Consider the following 15,835-nt stretch of genomic DNA (forward strand, 5'->3'; position numbering starts at 1 on the left):
CTCAAAACCACTCAGAACCCAAGTTGAAGAGGCTTCCACTGGTCAATAATGGACCATCTTAAATTTGATGTGTAGTGAGAAAAATTGTTTAAAACATCAAATATATGTAAATCCAATAATTCATAATTATTCTTTTGCAATATCCTTACTTGTCATCTGTGAAGGATTATAGGCAACCGCATCATTATTTTCAAAACACTCAAATAAAGAGAAATAATCAACCACTTACCTGTCTCTCTTTTACAATTTGTACCTCAAAGTAACAAAATTGTCAATAAAAGGAAACTGTTTTAAATGTGTATCCCAATTAATAAAGAAAGGACGAACGACAGAAGTACAATATCACAATTTTGCAACACCTAATGATGCAATGTTTCTACACAATCATCATTAACTTCTGCTAACTATAAAAGGAGTCACAACCTGATATTATGTGCCTCTTTATGGAAATACTCAAAATCTCCATTCAAGTATTCTTGCTAAAAAATTGCACCTATATCAAGCTCACAGATCCAATTATAGATATACAGAAAATACAGAGAAAAAAAGGAATATTCTGAACTATACCATAGGGATACAATCAGCAAAGTCAAGAATGTAGAAAACTCTCCAAGTCACATACCTACCTTCTTCAATGAATAAATGATGGGAAAAAATGGAGGATAGGTTGGGAAGCTGTAGATAGAGACTTAAAAGAATTATCAAAAAAGGCAGGCAATTTTATTTTATTTTATCTTTTTCATTCTTTCTTTCTCCCTTTTATTCTGAGCCGTGTGGATGACAGACTCTTGGTGCTCCACCAACGCATCAGGGCTGTGCCTCTGAGGTGGGAGAGCCAAATTCAGGATATTGGTCCACAAGGGAACTCCCAGGTCCACGTAATATCAAACGGCAAAAATCTCCCAGAGATCTCCATCTCAACGCCAAGACTCAGCTCCATTCAACGACCAGCAAGCTACAGTGCTGGACACCCTATGCCAAACAACTAGCAAAACAGGAGCACAACCCCACACATTACCAGAGAGACTGCCTAAAATCATAATAAGGTCAGAGATACTCCAAAACACACAATCATACGTGGACCTGCCCACCAGAAAGACAAGATCCAGCTTCCTCCACCAGAACACAGGCACTAGTCCCCTCCAACAGGAAGCCTACACAATCCACTGAACCAACCTTAGCAACTGGGGGCAGACACCAAAAACAACAGGAACTACGAACCTGCAGCCTGTGCAAAGGAGACTCCAAACACAGTAAGTTAAGCAAAATGAGAAGACAGAAAAACACACAGCAGATGAAGGAGCAAGGTAAAAACCCACCAGACCTAAAAAATGAGGAGGAAACAGGCAGTCTACCAGAAAAAGAATTCAGTATAATGATAGTAAAGATGATCCAAAATCTTGGAAAAAGAATGCAGAAAATACAAGAAACGTTTAACAAGGAACTAGAAGAACTGAAGAGCAAACAAACAGTGATAAACAACACAATAAATGAAATTTAAAATTCTCTAGAAGGGATCAATAGTAGCATTGATCCCTGAGGCAGAAGAACAGATAAGTGACCTGGAAGACAAAATAGTGGAAAAAACTACTAGAGCAGAATAAAGAAAAAAGAATGAAAAGAATTGAGAACAGTCTCAGAGACCTCTGGGACAATATTAAATGCACCAACAATCGAATTATAGGGGTCCCAGAAGAAGAACAGAAAAAGAAAGGGACTGAGAAAATATTTGAAGTGATTATAGTTGAAAACTTCCCTAATATGGGAAAGGAAATAGTCAATCAAGTCCAGGAAGCACAGAGAGTACCATACGGCATAAATCCAAGGAGAAACACGCCAAGACCCATATTAATCAAACTATCAAAAATTAAATACAAAGAAAAAATATTAAAAGCAGCAAGGGAAAAACAACAAATAACACATAAGGGAATCCCCATAAGGTTAACAGCTGACCTTTCAGCAGAAACTCTGCAAGCCAGAAGGGAGTGGCAGGACATATTTAAAGTGATGAAAGGGAAAAACCTACAGCCAATATTACTGGACCCAACAAGGATCTGATTCAGATATGATGGAGAAATTTAAAACTATACAGGCAAGCAAAAATTAAGAGAAATCAGCACCACCAGACCAGCTTTGAAACAAATGCTAGAGGCACTTCTCTAGGCAGGAAACACAAGAGAAAAAAAGACCTACAATAACAAACCCAAAACAATTAAGAAAATGGTAATAAGAATATACATATCTATAATTACCTTAAATGTAAATGGATTATATGCTCCAACCAAAAGGCATACAGTGGCTGAATGGATACAAAAACAAGACCCATATATATGCTGTCTACAAGAGACCCACTTCAGACCTAGGGATACATACAGACTGAAAGTGAGAGGATGGAAAACGATACTTCATGCAAATGGAAATCAAAAGAAAGCTGGAGTAGGAATTCTCATATCAGACAAAATAGACGTTAAATCAAACATTATTACAAGAGACAAAGAAGGATGCTACATGACGATCAAGGGATCAATCCAAGAAGATATAACAATTGTAAATATTTATGCACCCAACAGAGGAGCACCTCAACATAAGGCAAATACTAACAGCCATAAAAGAGGAAATCGACAGTAACACAATCATAGTCGGGGACTTTAACACCTCACTTTCACCAATGGACAGATCATCCAAAATGAAAACAAATAAGGGCACACAAGCTTTAAATGACACATTAAACATGATGGACTTAATTGGTATTTATAGGACATTCCATCCAAAAAAAACAGAATACACTTCTTCTCAAGTGCTCATGGAACATTCTCCAGGATAGATCACATCTTGGGTCACGTATCAAGCCTTGGTAAATTCAAGAAAATTGATATCCTATCAAGTATCTTTTCCGACCACAACACTATGAGACTAGATATCAATTACAGGAAAAAATCTGTAAGAAATACAAACACATGGAGGCTAAAAAACACGCTACTTAATAACCAAGAGATCACTGAAGAAATCAAAGAGGAAATCAAAAATACCTAGAAAAAAATGAAAACACGACGACCCAAAACATATGGGATGCAGCAAAAGCAGTTCTAAGATGGAAGTTTATAGCAACACAATCCTAACTTAAGAGAAAAGAAACATCTCAAAGAAACAACCTAACCTTACACTTAAAGCAATTAGAGAAAGAAGAACAAAAAAACCCCAAAATTAGCAGAAGAAAAGAAATCATAAAGATCAGATCAGAAATAAATGAAAAAGAAATGAAGGAAACGATAGCAAATATCAATAAAACTAAAAGTTGGTTCTTTGAGAAGGTAAACAAAATTGATAAACCATTAGCCAGACTCATGAAGAATAAAAGGGAGAAGACTCAAATCAATAGAATTAGAAATGAAAAAGAAGTAACAACTGACACTGCAGAAATACAAAGGATCACGAGAGATTACTACTAGAAACTATATGCCAAAAATAGACACCTGGAAGAAATGGACCAATTCTTGGAAAAGCACAACCTTCCGAGACTGAACCATGAAGAAATAGAAAATATGAACACACCAATCACAAGCACTGAAATTGAAACTGTGATTAAAAATCTTCCAACAAACAAAAGCTCAGGACCAGATGGCTTCAGAGGCGAATTCTATCAAACATTTAGAGAAGAACTAACACCCATCCTTCTCAAACTCTTCCAAAATATAGCAGAGGGAGGAAAACTCCCAAACTCATTCTTCGAGGCCACCATCACCCTGATACCAAAACCAGACAAAGATGTCACAAAGAAAGAAAACTACAGGCCAATATCACTGATGAACATAGATGCAAAATTCCTCAACAGAATACTAGCAAACAGAATCCAACAACATATTAAAAGGATCTTACAACATGATCAAGTGGGGTTTATTCCAGGAATGCAAGGATTCTTCAATATACGCAAATCAATCAATATGATACACCATATTAACAAATTGAAGGAGAAAAAGCATATGATCATCTCAACAGATGCACAGAAAGTTTTGACAAAATTCAATACCCATTTATGATAAAAGCCCTCCAGAAAGTAGGCATAGAGAGAACTTACCTCAACATAATAAAGGCCATATATGACAAACACACAGCCAACATCGTCCTCAATGGTGAAAAACTGAAAGCATTTCCGCTAAGGCCAGGAACAAGACAAGGTTGCCCAGTCTCACCACTATTATTCAACATAGTTTTGGAAGTTAGCCACAGCAATCAGAGAAGATAAAGAAATAAAAGGAATCCAAATTGGAAAAGAAGAAGTAAAGCTGTTTGTAGATGACATGATACTATACATAGAGAATCCTAAAGAGAATCCTACCAGAAAACTACTAGAGCTAATCAATGAACTTGGTAAACTAGCAGGGTACAAAATCAATGCACAGAAATCTCTTGCATTCCTCTACAGTAATGATGAAAAATCGGAAAGTGAAATCAAGGAAACACTCCCATTTACCATTGCAACAATAAGAATAAAATATCTAGGAATAAACCTACCTAAGGAGACAAAAGACCTGTATGCAGAAATTATATGACACTGATGAAATAAATTAAAGATGATACAAATAGATGGAGAGGTACACCATGTTCTTGGATTGGAAGAATCAACATTGTGAAAATGACTCTACTACCCAAAGCAATCTTTAGATTCAATGCAATCCTTAGCAAACTACCACTGGCATTTTTCACAGAACTAGAACAAAAAATTTCACAATTTGTACAGAAACACAAAAGACCCCGAGTAGCCAAAGCAAGCTTGAGAAAGAAAAGCGGAGCTGGAGGAATCAGGCTCCCTGACTTCAGACTGTACTTCAAAGTTACAGTAATCAATACAGTATGGTATTGGCATGAAAACAGAAATATCGATCAGAGGAACAGGATAGAAAGCCCAGAGATAAACCCACATACATATGGCCACCTTAGTTTTGATAAAAGAGGCAAGAATACACAATCGAGAAGAGACAGCCTCTTCAATAAATGGTGCTGGGAAAACTGGACAGCTACATGTAAAAGAATGAAATTAGAACACTCCATAATACCATACACAGAAATAAACTCAAAATGGATTAAAGACCTAAATGTAAGGCCAGAAACTATCAAACTCTTAGAGGAAAACATAGGCAGAACACTCTATGACATATCACAGCACGATCCTTTTTGACCCACCTCCTAGAGAAATGGAAACAAAAACAAAAATAAACAAATGGGACCTAATGAAACTTAAAAGCTTTTGCACAGCAAAGGAAACCATAAACAAGATGAAAAGACAACCCTCAGAATGGGAGAAAATATTTGTAAATGAAGCAACTGACAAAGATTAATCTCCAAAAGACATTTCTCCAAAGAAAATCTATAGATTGCCAACAGACACATGAAAGAATGCTCACATCATTAATCATTAGAGAAATGCAAATCAAAACTGCAATGAGATATCATCTCACACTGGTCAGAATGGCCACCATCAAAAAATCTACAAACAACAAATGATGGAGAGGGTGTGGAAAAAGGGAACCCTCTTGCACTGTTGGTGGGAATGTAAATTGATACAGCCACTATGGAAAACAGTATGGAGGTTCCTTAAAAAACTAAAAATAAAATTATCATATGACCCAGCAATCCTCCTACTGGGCATATACCCTCAGAAAACCATAATTCAAAAAGAGTCATGTACCAAAATGTTCATTGCAGCTGTATTTACAGTAGCCAGGACATGGAAGCAACCTAAGGGTCCATGGACAGATGAATGGACAAAGAAGATTTGGCACATATATACAATGGAATATTACTCGTCCATAAAAAGAAACGAAATTGAGTTATTTGTAGTGAGGTGGATGGACCTAGAGTGTGTCATAGGGAGTGAAGTAAGTCAGAAAGAGAAAAACAAATACCGTATGCTAACACATATATATGGAATGTAAAAAAAAAATGGTCATGAAGAACCTAGGGGTAAGACGAGAATAAAGACACAGACCTACCTACTAGAGAATGGACTTGAGGACACGGGGATGGGGAAGAGTAAGCTGGGAGAAAGTGAGAGAGTGGCATGGACATATATACACTGCCAAATGTAAAATAGATAGCTAGAGGGAAGCAGCTGCATAGCACAGGGAGATGAGCTCGGTGCTTTGTGACCACCCAGAGTGGTGGGATAGGGAGGGTGGGAGGGAGGGAGATGCAAGAGGGAAGACATATGGGGATATATGTATATTTATAACTGATTAACTTTGTTTTAAAGCAGAAACTAACACACCATTGTAAAACAATTATACTCCAATAAAGATGTTAAAAGAAAAAGCTAGGCAAAATTGAACGGTAGTGTTTGAGTATATATTTGTGGGATAAAACTGTACAGAAAATCATGAAGGTGATTACCATAAATGTCAGGATAGTGGTTACATTTAAGGATGGAAGGAGTGAGCTGTGTTTGGACAGGGTACAGAGAAGCCTTCTGGATTGGCTGGCAAAGTTCTATTGATTTGGGTGGTAGTTACCAGTGTGTTTTCCTTCTAAGTCAATAAGCTATAATTTTGTTTTATGCAATTTTCTGTACTTGTGCTATATTTTGCAAGAAAAAATTTTAAGGGAAAAATGATTGAATTAAGCAGTGGCCAGATATTGCCTTTGATAGGACTTCTCCCATATACTGATGAGCTCTCTCAAAGTTCTAGGCAGATCAACTGGAGACAATCAGCCCATCACACAGACCAAGAGCATTTTGTCCAAGGTTAGTCTCTGTGTATATAGCCTGGTCAGTTTCTTTCTCTTGGGTGTATCTGCCTCTCTCTGAGCCCCAAGGATGATGGCTTGTGAAGACATCCAGTCACCATTTCTCATTTCTCCTTTAGGTTTCTAAAAGTGAATCATCCTCTGTTCTCTAACAGAGATATTATTAAGTAGCAATTACACTAATATTCTCATGATCAATACAAATGACCCAGGTAAAGGAAATGTCTCTGGTCTGTTTTGCTTCCTTTCTATTACTAACTTTATGTGAACACAATTGCCTAAACCTTGACAAGTTCTCCCAGAGACATTTTAGTAAGTCTATCTGAGGTTCACAGAATGCCCAAGAAAGGCTCCAGCACATTGTAGAGTGCTGTCCAAGGGTCTCTGCACATTCACCCTCTCATTTCTTCCTATTCTTTGTGATTAGGTGTGTACATTCTCTTTATGTGATAGCGAATAATTAAGCCATTACCTGAGGCAAAAAGAATGAAGGGGTTTCACATCTAATGGCTTGGGAACAGCACAGAGCTAGTAAAATAGTGGCAACCCCAGACTGAAACCACCAAGGATCCAAGTGTGTTAGACATACATTTTTTTCTACCCCTGAAATCTGCAGAACAAATTTCTTAAGTTATAAATCAGTTACTAATTTTTACCTTTTGGGTTGTTGTTGGATTTATTTAACATCCAACTCTGACTTCATCTTGTACTAGCAAACTGCATTTTCCCAGTATCTTTTTTCTATTTCAGTTTGATCTAAATTAATATAATTTACAAAGTAGCTCTTCTAGGTTTTGGCTCAAATGTTACAAACTCTTTCTAAGCGTGAGATTCTATTGCTTAGGGTCTTATGGACTTTGCCCATCTCAGAGGTCTTAATCAGCTTAATTAGGCTGATACTCACAAGCCTTGTAAGGTTCCAATATGACACTGATTCTTTCTTAGAGCAAACCCAGTATCAGCAGTAAGGTTCCAGGCCCCCAGAATTAGAGAGGAAAGCCTGTGGACCTACGGTGTACTCCAGGGTGGTGCTGGTGAGTGGGGCAGGTACACCAGAATACAGTTGGTTAGAAGAATACAAGTGATCTGAGTCCTGTGCCTGTCTGTGTGATCCACCACCGTATCACAGGCCAGCCATTGTCCTGGCACCTGCACAAATGCTGTAGGTTGCGCAGCTTTACTGGGACAAGGGTCTCCTTGGGAATTCCTTCCATGTAGATACAGCCAAAGTGCTTAACATGAAAAAAGGTTATAACCCCATCTTTACACGGTAGAAGCCATCAGCCAAAGTTATAGGCTTATGGGGGGGCGGGGGGGGCGGGAGGGGCGGCACTAGAAAAGGGAAATCCAAAGGCCTCGGGTTTCAAATTAATACTGATCTAAAGTTGCATTTCCAAGGTTCGGCTTCATCTCCCTGTATTTCAAGAGCGCCTCCCTGATCACTAATTGCTTCCTTCCGTTGCTGGGTAAACCTTTAACCCCTATCCTACCTCCATTTGTTCAATAGGAATTTTCATTTTCACTTGAATCTTGAGTAGAATTGGAAATCAGGTGTGCCTGTCTAGGCTTAATCATTAAATCGTGGTCAAATCGCTCTCCCGGAGCGCGTGAACAAAAATGAATGGACATTTACGTAAAAAAAAAAAAAAAAAAAAAAGAGAGAGACTTTCGGACTTCACCCAGGACTGAGGATGCAGGAGGCCGAGCGTACGGATGGCAGCGAGGGGTCAATCCCCGCCCGGCGCCGGGTCGGCGGTGGAGGAGTCGGAAGTGGTCGGGGTTTGGGGGAGGAGATCCGCTCATACACAACAGGAGAGGCTGCGCCGCCATATCTGCTGCCGCCGCCGCAGTTGCGAATGCAGCGTCGGGACCAGGCTGCCTCCGCGCCGCCGCTAAGGTTCGTGTCGCTCCCCCCCGAGCCCCCTGCTCTTGCCGCCTCACCCCCGGCGGCACTGCCCTCTCTTTCTGGCCCGTTGAGCCCGCTCCCTTCCCGCATCCATCAGGGCTGAGGACTATGGATCCGGGCAGCAGCAGCAGCAGCGACTCGGCTCCCGACTGCTGGGACCAGGTGGACATGGAAGCACCAGGTTTGGCCCCGAGCGGGGACGGAGCCGCCTCGGCGGCTGCTGCGGCGGCGGCCGAGGCCCAGCGTGAGCCCCTCATCTCGGCCTTCAGCCGACAGCTCAACGTCAACGCCAAACCCTTCGTGCCTAACGTCCACGCCGCGGAGTTCGTGCCGTCCTTCCTGCGGGGCCCGTGCCAGCCGCAGATCCCCCTGGCCGACGCCCCCGGCATCGATGAAACCTGCCCCGGCGCGGGCGACCCTCAAGGTAAAAGGCTGGGACGGGGGGCACCTGTGGAACATTCCAAAGAGGAACAGTTAGTGTGGCGTGAAGGTTCCAATTCAGCCGTTACCATGGAACTTTCGGAACCTGTTGTAGAAAATGGAGAGGTGGAGATGGTCTTAGAAGAATCATGGGAGCACAATAAAGAAGTAAGTGAAGCTGAGCCAGGGGGTAGTTCCTTGGGAGATTCGGGGCCCCCAGAAGAAAGTGGCCAGGAATTGATTGAGAAAGAGGAAATCAGAAAATCGAAATCTGTGGTCATACCCTCAGGTGCTCCTAAAAAAGAACACGTAAATGTGGTATTCATTGGGCATGTAGATGCCGGAAAGTCAACCATTGGAGGACAGATAATGTTTTTGACAGGAATGGTTGACAAAAGGACACTTGAGAAATATGAAAGAGAAGCTAAAGAAAAAAACAGAGAAACTTGGTATTTGTCATGGGCCTTAGATACAAATCAGGAAGAACGAGACAAGGGTAAAACAGTAGAAGTGGGTCGTGCCTATTTTGAAACAGAAAAGAAACATTTCACAATTTTAGATGCCCCTGGCCACAAGAGTTTTGTCCCAAATATGATTGGTGGTGCTTCTCAAGCTGATTTGGCTGTACTGGTAATCTCTGCCAGGAAAGGAGAGTTTGAGACTGGATTTGAAAAAGGTGGACAGACAAGAGAACATGCAATGTTGGCAAAAACAGCAGGGGTGAAATATTTAATAGTGCTTATTAATAAGATGGATGATCCCACAGTAAATTGGAGCAGCGAGAGATATGAAGAATGTAAAGAAAAGCTAGTGCCCTTTTTGAAGAAAGTCGGCTTCAGTCCCAAAAAGGACATTCACTTTATGCCCTGCTCAGGGCTTACTGGGGCAAATATTAAAGAGCAATCAGATTTCTGCCCTTGGTACACTGGATTACCATTCATTCCGTATTTGGATAATATGCCAAACTTCAACAGATCCATTGATGGACCAATTAGACTGCCAATTGTGGATAAGTACAAGGATATGGGCACTGTGGTCCTGGGAAAGCTGGAATCAGGATCCATTTTTAAAGGCCAGCAGCTTGTGATGATGCCAAACAAGCACAATGTGGAAGTTCTTGGAATACTTTCTGATGATGCTGAAACTGATTATGTAGCCCCAGGTGAAAACCTTAAAATCAGACTGAAGGGAATTGAAGAAGAAGAGATTCTTCCAGGATTCATACTCTGTGATCCTAATAATCTTTGCCATTCTGGACGCACATTTGATGTTCAGATAGTGATTATTGAGCACAAGTCCATCATCTGCCCAGGTTATAATGCGGTGCTGCACATTCATACTTGTATTGAGGAAGTTGAGATAACAGCCTTAATCTCCTTGGTAGATAAAAAATCAGGAGAAAAGAGTAAGACACGGCCCCGCTTCGTGAAACAAGATCAAGTGTGTATTGCCCGTTTAAGGACAGCAGGAACTATCTGCCTTGAGACATTCAAAGATTTTCCTCAAATGGGTCGTTTTACTTTAAGAGATGAGGGTAAGACCATTGCGATTGGAAAAGTTCTGAAACTGGTTCCAGAGAAGGACTAAGCAGTTTTCTTGTTGTCCCTACACAATACTGTGAGAATTGACTACAAAAGTTCACCACCTTCTCTTATTTACTGCCCATTGACTTTTCTCCATATTTTGCAAAGAAATATTTCACAGCAAAAATCCATGTTTTGTCAGCTTTCTCATGTTGAGATCTCAGTTGTGTCACTGCTGAATTTACCCATAAGTTTCCTCCTCCTATGCCATTCTGCTTCCTTGAACAGAATCAGTAATAGCTTTGTAAGTGATGTGGATGTAATTGTCTATAACAATGAAAAATTAATATATTTTTTAATTTTTCATTTTCCCTTAGGATATTTAGACAACCCTTGTTCCACGCAGACCAATCAGAGTGTGTCAGTGTGTGTGTACATGTTAAAAAGACAACTAACATGTGAATAAAATATTCCATTTGAAACTCTTATTGATATTTGAAATGCTTTTGAATATTTTTTTAATTTGTCTGTAATACTTCTCAATTAGGTTTTTTACTGTCTCAAGTAACTGAATACATTTTATTACCTGCGCTTTTAACAACTGTCCTGCACTCACTGTTTTAAATGAGGAATTTACAAACAATGCACAGGTTTGTGTTAAAGGAAAAATTTTAATTTTGAGAAAAATAATTTAGAGGTCTTCCCAATGAACTTTGTTTTCTGTGTTCAAGTCCAGTCAATAAAGGAGCTCTTCTGCTTCCCCACTTGTGATTTGAAAAAGAAAAGCTCAGGCCATCTATCAAGTCCCCAAATGTTGAACATGGCCATATTACACATATACCTGGGGATTCAGACTGTATGTTGACTAGACTGTTATCTGCACTCCCTCATCGTAACACACCCCTTTGTTTTATTCACCAAGAGACTTGTGGTGTGGGACACAACACAGTAAGGGGCATGACTTGAGAAGGTAAATGCTTGTAATAGTAAGTCATTCACTGACAAGTAAGGGTTATTGAGGGTCCTGAGCTTGGAGATGGGGAGACCATTCCACTCTTCTATTCTTCAGTGCTTGGGGTTAGTAGGAAAGGTGGGAGGTCATTTTTACAATCAGATCATGACCCACTCTTGGGGTCAGAGTTAACTGGACTCATCTCTGAAGAGTATATTGAGGAAAACACCAACCGTGGACCCTGAGGTGGCTACTTTTATTGCCAGGAGAGTGGCCTTATAACCTGCGTAACTATCAACAGCTGCAAGAACTTTCTGTCTTGGTAAGTAGGTAGTGGCCCAGTGTAAACACTGCCCAATGGTGGGAAGAGCCAATTCCTCACACTCATGGGGTGGTTGGACAAGGGTGGAGACTGCTGCCGGAACACTATGGGCTATACTCAGGACCTTTCTCCATGGTCCCTTTGTTTGTGTCGGCATGTACCTCCAGGGTATCTAACCTGTCAGAGATAGCCACAGGTCTTGTCAGGGCATCAATAGCATGGCTCTGTGAATCATCCAACCATAGATCTTCAGGGCACCCACAAGGGAAAAGAGGATTTTTATTTTGTCATATGTCAGCTAACCTAACCCACAGGGATGTGCCTCATGTTGTCTTGGACCCAGTCCTTTAATAATTAGAATATCAGTGGCAAGAGTTTCGTCTTATTTTACAGTTCCTTCTCTTGCCTCTGTGCTCTAAGCTTTGTACAAAATACAGGCCAATCCAGTGTTCGCTAAAAGTTTTGCCCTGGCAGCCACTTTTTAAAAGTTTATTTCTGATGCTGCATCAATCTCATTGTTTTGCAGTTTTAGTAATTTACCAATAGGATAATTGTGGATAGCATCCACTAATAGGCCAAAGCCACAAGGCAGGACAGAACTCTTTTTTTCTCCACCCAATTTGGGTAATTTCCCATCAAAAACTGGCTCCTAAATGTCTTTTCTCATTAGCCAGTTGTATAGAAATTTCTCCACCAGGAGCTCTGAACTCTATAAACAACTTTCAGAGACAGGACATAAATCTTTGGGAGTGGATTTTAGAAAGCAATAATTTTCATTTCAGTGATCATCCAGGTGGTTAGAGACACCTGACCCTGGCTCTTTAAGAAAATATGCAGTATATAAACTCATGGTAATGTTTTTTTTCTAACTTCGTGAATACCTTCATTTGTAGTTCTTAATGTCTGGTAGTGTTCTCCAATACTGCAAATTGAGGCCATTTACAAACACAGTACAGTTTCCACAGGGCATACAAAACAGTGTCCCTTCAGAGGTCCCCTGTTGCCTCTAATTCAGACCAATTTAACTTAACTGTGCCAAGAGCACCTCAAATTCCTGGTAAGCAAGATCAGTGTAGAAACTCCCCAAGTCTGGCTGCGTCCTGTAAATACATCATGAATTTACTATGTCAGGATGACTCTTGGCAACTTTTCTCCCAAGGTTCTTCCTTTTATTCCTCATTAGAGGACAAATCTGTGGAGATTTAGGAAAAGGGCCCAACTTATATGGTACATCAGCAAAGACCCATGAAGGAAAGAAAGTGGAAATCTTGGGCTGGGCAGAAGCTAGCAGACCTCCACATTGAGCATCTTTCTCTGGTACCCAGGACAAATTGTCAGTGCTATTAATACCCACTATGGTTACCATTCCTGTCTTCAATAGACAAATCCTTTCTCAAAATAGACTCTCTTTTTACAGTGTCATGATTCTGATTTACTACAATGCAAGAACCTGCTCTTTTTAAAGTTTACTTATGCACATTTTGCAGTACAAATATTCAACCCACACACTTTAGTTAAAATGACTGGTTTAGTTTCAGGAAAATTATTAGTTAGTGTCATGGCCATACAAAAGAAACTATCCAGCAACCACAGAAATTCTGCCAAAACCTGAGCATTTGAACATGTTCACATTGATCCAGTGCCTGTTCTTATGTTCAATATGATTCTATATTTTCTGTTGCGGGTATTGACATATTTTCATTTCTCCTAGTTTTCAGTTAACAATATCCACTCATGGTTGGCCACTGGGTGGAAGGAAAATTTGACCCCAGATTTCTCACCAGAGACACGACTGTTTCTACTGAGGGGGGAAAGTGGGCTTGCCTTAGAATTTGGGAGAGGCTTTTTCAGACCACCCTGTGGGTGTTAGTTAATGTTCAACCAATCACCAAGATCAACAAGGGAAAGGGAGAGAAAAAAGAACCTACTGTATGAACATGCCACGTATGAGAAAATAAAATGAGAAAAAAAAGCTTTGTTTACATACAAGAGGGCAGTTTACAATTTGACACTATAGCCCATAGAATATTCACTATCGGATTCCCTTACAGTTCTATCTTGCACTCAACAATGCAGATTGTTTTAGAGGAAATTTGTCTAAATTCTAGGGGGATTCTCTTTTCCTTCACTTATCCTTTAAAAAATTGTATAGTTCTTTTATAAGTCAGTGGATGAAAGGTTCAGGCTCTAAGAATCAGACATCAATCAAAAGGGTTTTCGGCAAAGCCCCTTGTTTTCTACTCAGATTAATATTAAGCAATCAGAATTTACATGCACACATAATTTTCAGACAGTTCTCAGCCCTCTAATGAAGATATTTCTCTCTTTCATTGTTGAACTTCAAAAGTCCAAGCAGAGAATATTGAGACCTGCCCCCAGTTTTAGAATGAGAGGACAAAAAGAAAAAAAAAAAGATTTGTCCAGTCAGGCTGCTGTATACATTCATGTCGCTGTATCTCTCATTTGATATGATATATATCCAATAAGTGTCCAATTATAGCTCTTCTTTCCTCACATTTGGGGCTCTGATTAAAAGGCTTCCTCTAATCTCTAACAGAGACTTAGATGAATTATCTCCTCCTGAGACTGCTTTTACTAGCTGTACCACAATCTATCAGTGACCTTTTGCCATACCAATAAATTTACAGAACACAATGTCACATGGCAAATGAGCAAGAAAGACCCCAACTGGCTTCTGCTGGTTTAGCTGACAGTTCCTGGATTAAAGGTTAGTGTTTGATTTCTTCCTTTTATTTCTTTTTGCACCCTGCTTTAACTGATGCTCATATAACATATATTATTTAGCTTTCCAAACTGCTTTAGCTTCTTTTGCCAGTTTAGTAAGGTATAAATGAATAGGTGAAATAAAATGTATTAATACATTAAAAATTTTTTAACATCTTTATTGGAGTATAATTGCTTTACAGTGGTGTATTAGTTTCTGCTTTATAACAAAGTGAATCAGCTATACATATACATATATCCCCATAGATCTTCCCTCTTGCGTCTCCCTCCCACCCTCCCTATCCCACCCCTCTAGGTAGTCACAAAGCACTGAGCTGATCTCCCTGTGCTATGCAGCTGCTTCTCCCTAGCTATCTATTTTACATTTGGTAGTGTATATAAGTCCATGCCACTCTCTCACTTTGTCCCAGGTTACCCTTCCCCCTCCCCATGTCCTCAAGTCCATTCTCTACATCTGCATCTTTTTAAAAATATCTAAAGGCTTAACTCCTGAGTGATGCTAATGACAGAATGCTTCATCCCCATCTGTGTTCTTCAATGTGTGCCAAACCCAAAAGAACTCTGGTCTGAAAGGGTAAATGAGCTGCAAGCATACATTTTGCACGTTTAAGAAGGGAACACCAAGGTTTGAAAGGAAGGAGTTACATCTAAGGAGGCTTTAACCTTAAAGGATGGTGATTCAGGACAGATGTGTGGTGGCTTCACAAGATCCTGGTAGTGAGTAAAAAGTTGCAGTGACCAAATTTAACATAATTCAAGAACATTTGCCTCTATGGATGGCACACTATTCAAGGTCTGAAGGGAAGTTGGGGGCACGAGAAAGGTCATATTGATTTCCCAGCAGAATCTGAACTGGGCCTCCAGGTGGCTAGGGGACAAATGCACATCAGATTCATTCTGTGAGACAAAGAGGTCAAAACTGCTGGCAATATTGGCAGCATGGTACCAGCTCTGATGGTGATACTACCAAGCCTCACAGATCCCCAGGTATCAGTGTTAGGTCTCACACTATCTACCAATGCCTGACTGAGTTAGCGGTATCCAAAATAGCACATATTACCTGAGTGTGCAGATGTAACAGCTACAATGAAGGGCAAGTTCTGCTCTGGGCCACCCTGGTGCCCCCACCTCTTCCAGAAGATCCCATTGTCAGAGAAGTGGCCAGATCAAAATATGTCCCCTTCCTGACATAGACTATACCTAGCATGGTGCTGAGGAGATAGTGG

At 40.2% G+C, this 15,835-nt stretch overlaps 1 protein-coding gene across 1 annotated transcript; it reads left to right on the forward strand.

Annotated features, from left to right (window-relative positions):
* The first annotated feature begins 8,539 nt into the window (after positions 1 to 8,539).
* Positions 8,540 to 11,078, forward strand: GSPT2 (G1 to S phase transition 2). The gene is made up of 2 exons (XM_060137386.1): positions 8,540 to 8,638; positions 8,745 to 11,078. The coding sequence occupies exon 2, from the start codon at positions 8,756 to 8,758 to the stop codon at positions 10,652 to 10,654; it is 1,899 nt and encodes a 632-aa protein (XP_059993369.1). The 5' UTR covers positions 8,540 to 8,638; positions 8,745 to 8,755; the 3' UTR covers positions 10,655 to 11,078.
* Positions 11,079 to 15,835: the final 4,757 nt, after the last annotated feature.

The sequence above is a fragment of the Lagenorhynchus albirostris genome, chromosome X, assembly GCF_949774975.1.
Source record: "Lagenorhynchus albirostris chromosome X, mLagAlb1.1, whole genome shotgun sequence".
Classification (NCBI taxonomy): Eukaryota; Metazoa; Chordata; class Mammalia; order Artiodactyla; family Delphinidae; genus Lagenorhynchus; species Lagenorhynchus albirostris.

Excerpts from the sequence above, each read along its gene's own strand:
- GSPT2 (XM_060137386.1), top strand. The coding sequence starts at position 8,756 with ATGGATCCGGGCAGCAGCAGCAGCAGCGACTCGGCTCCCGACTGCTGG.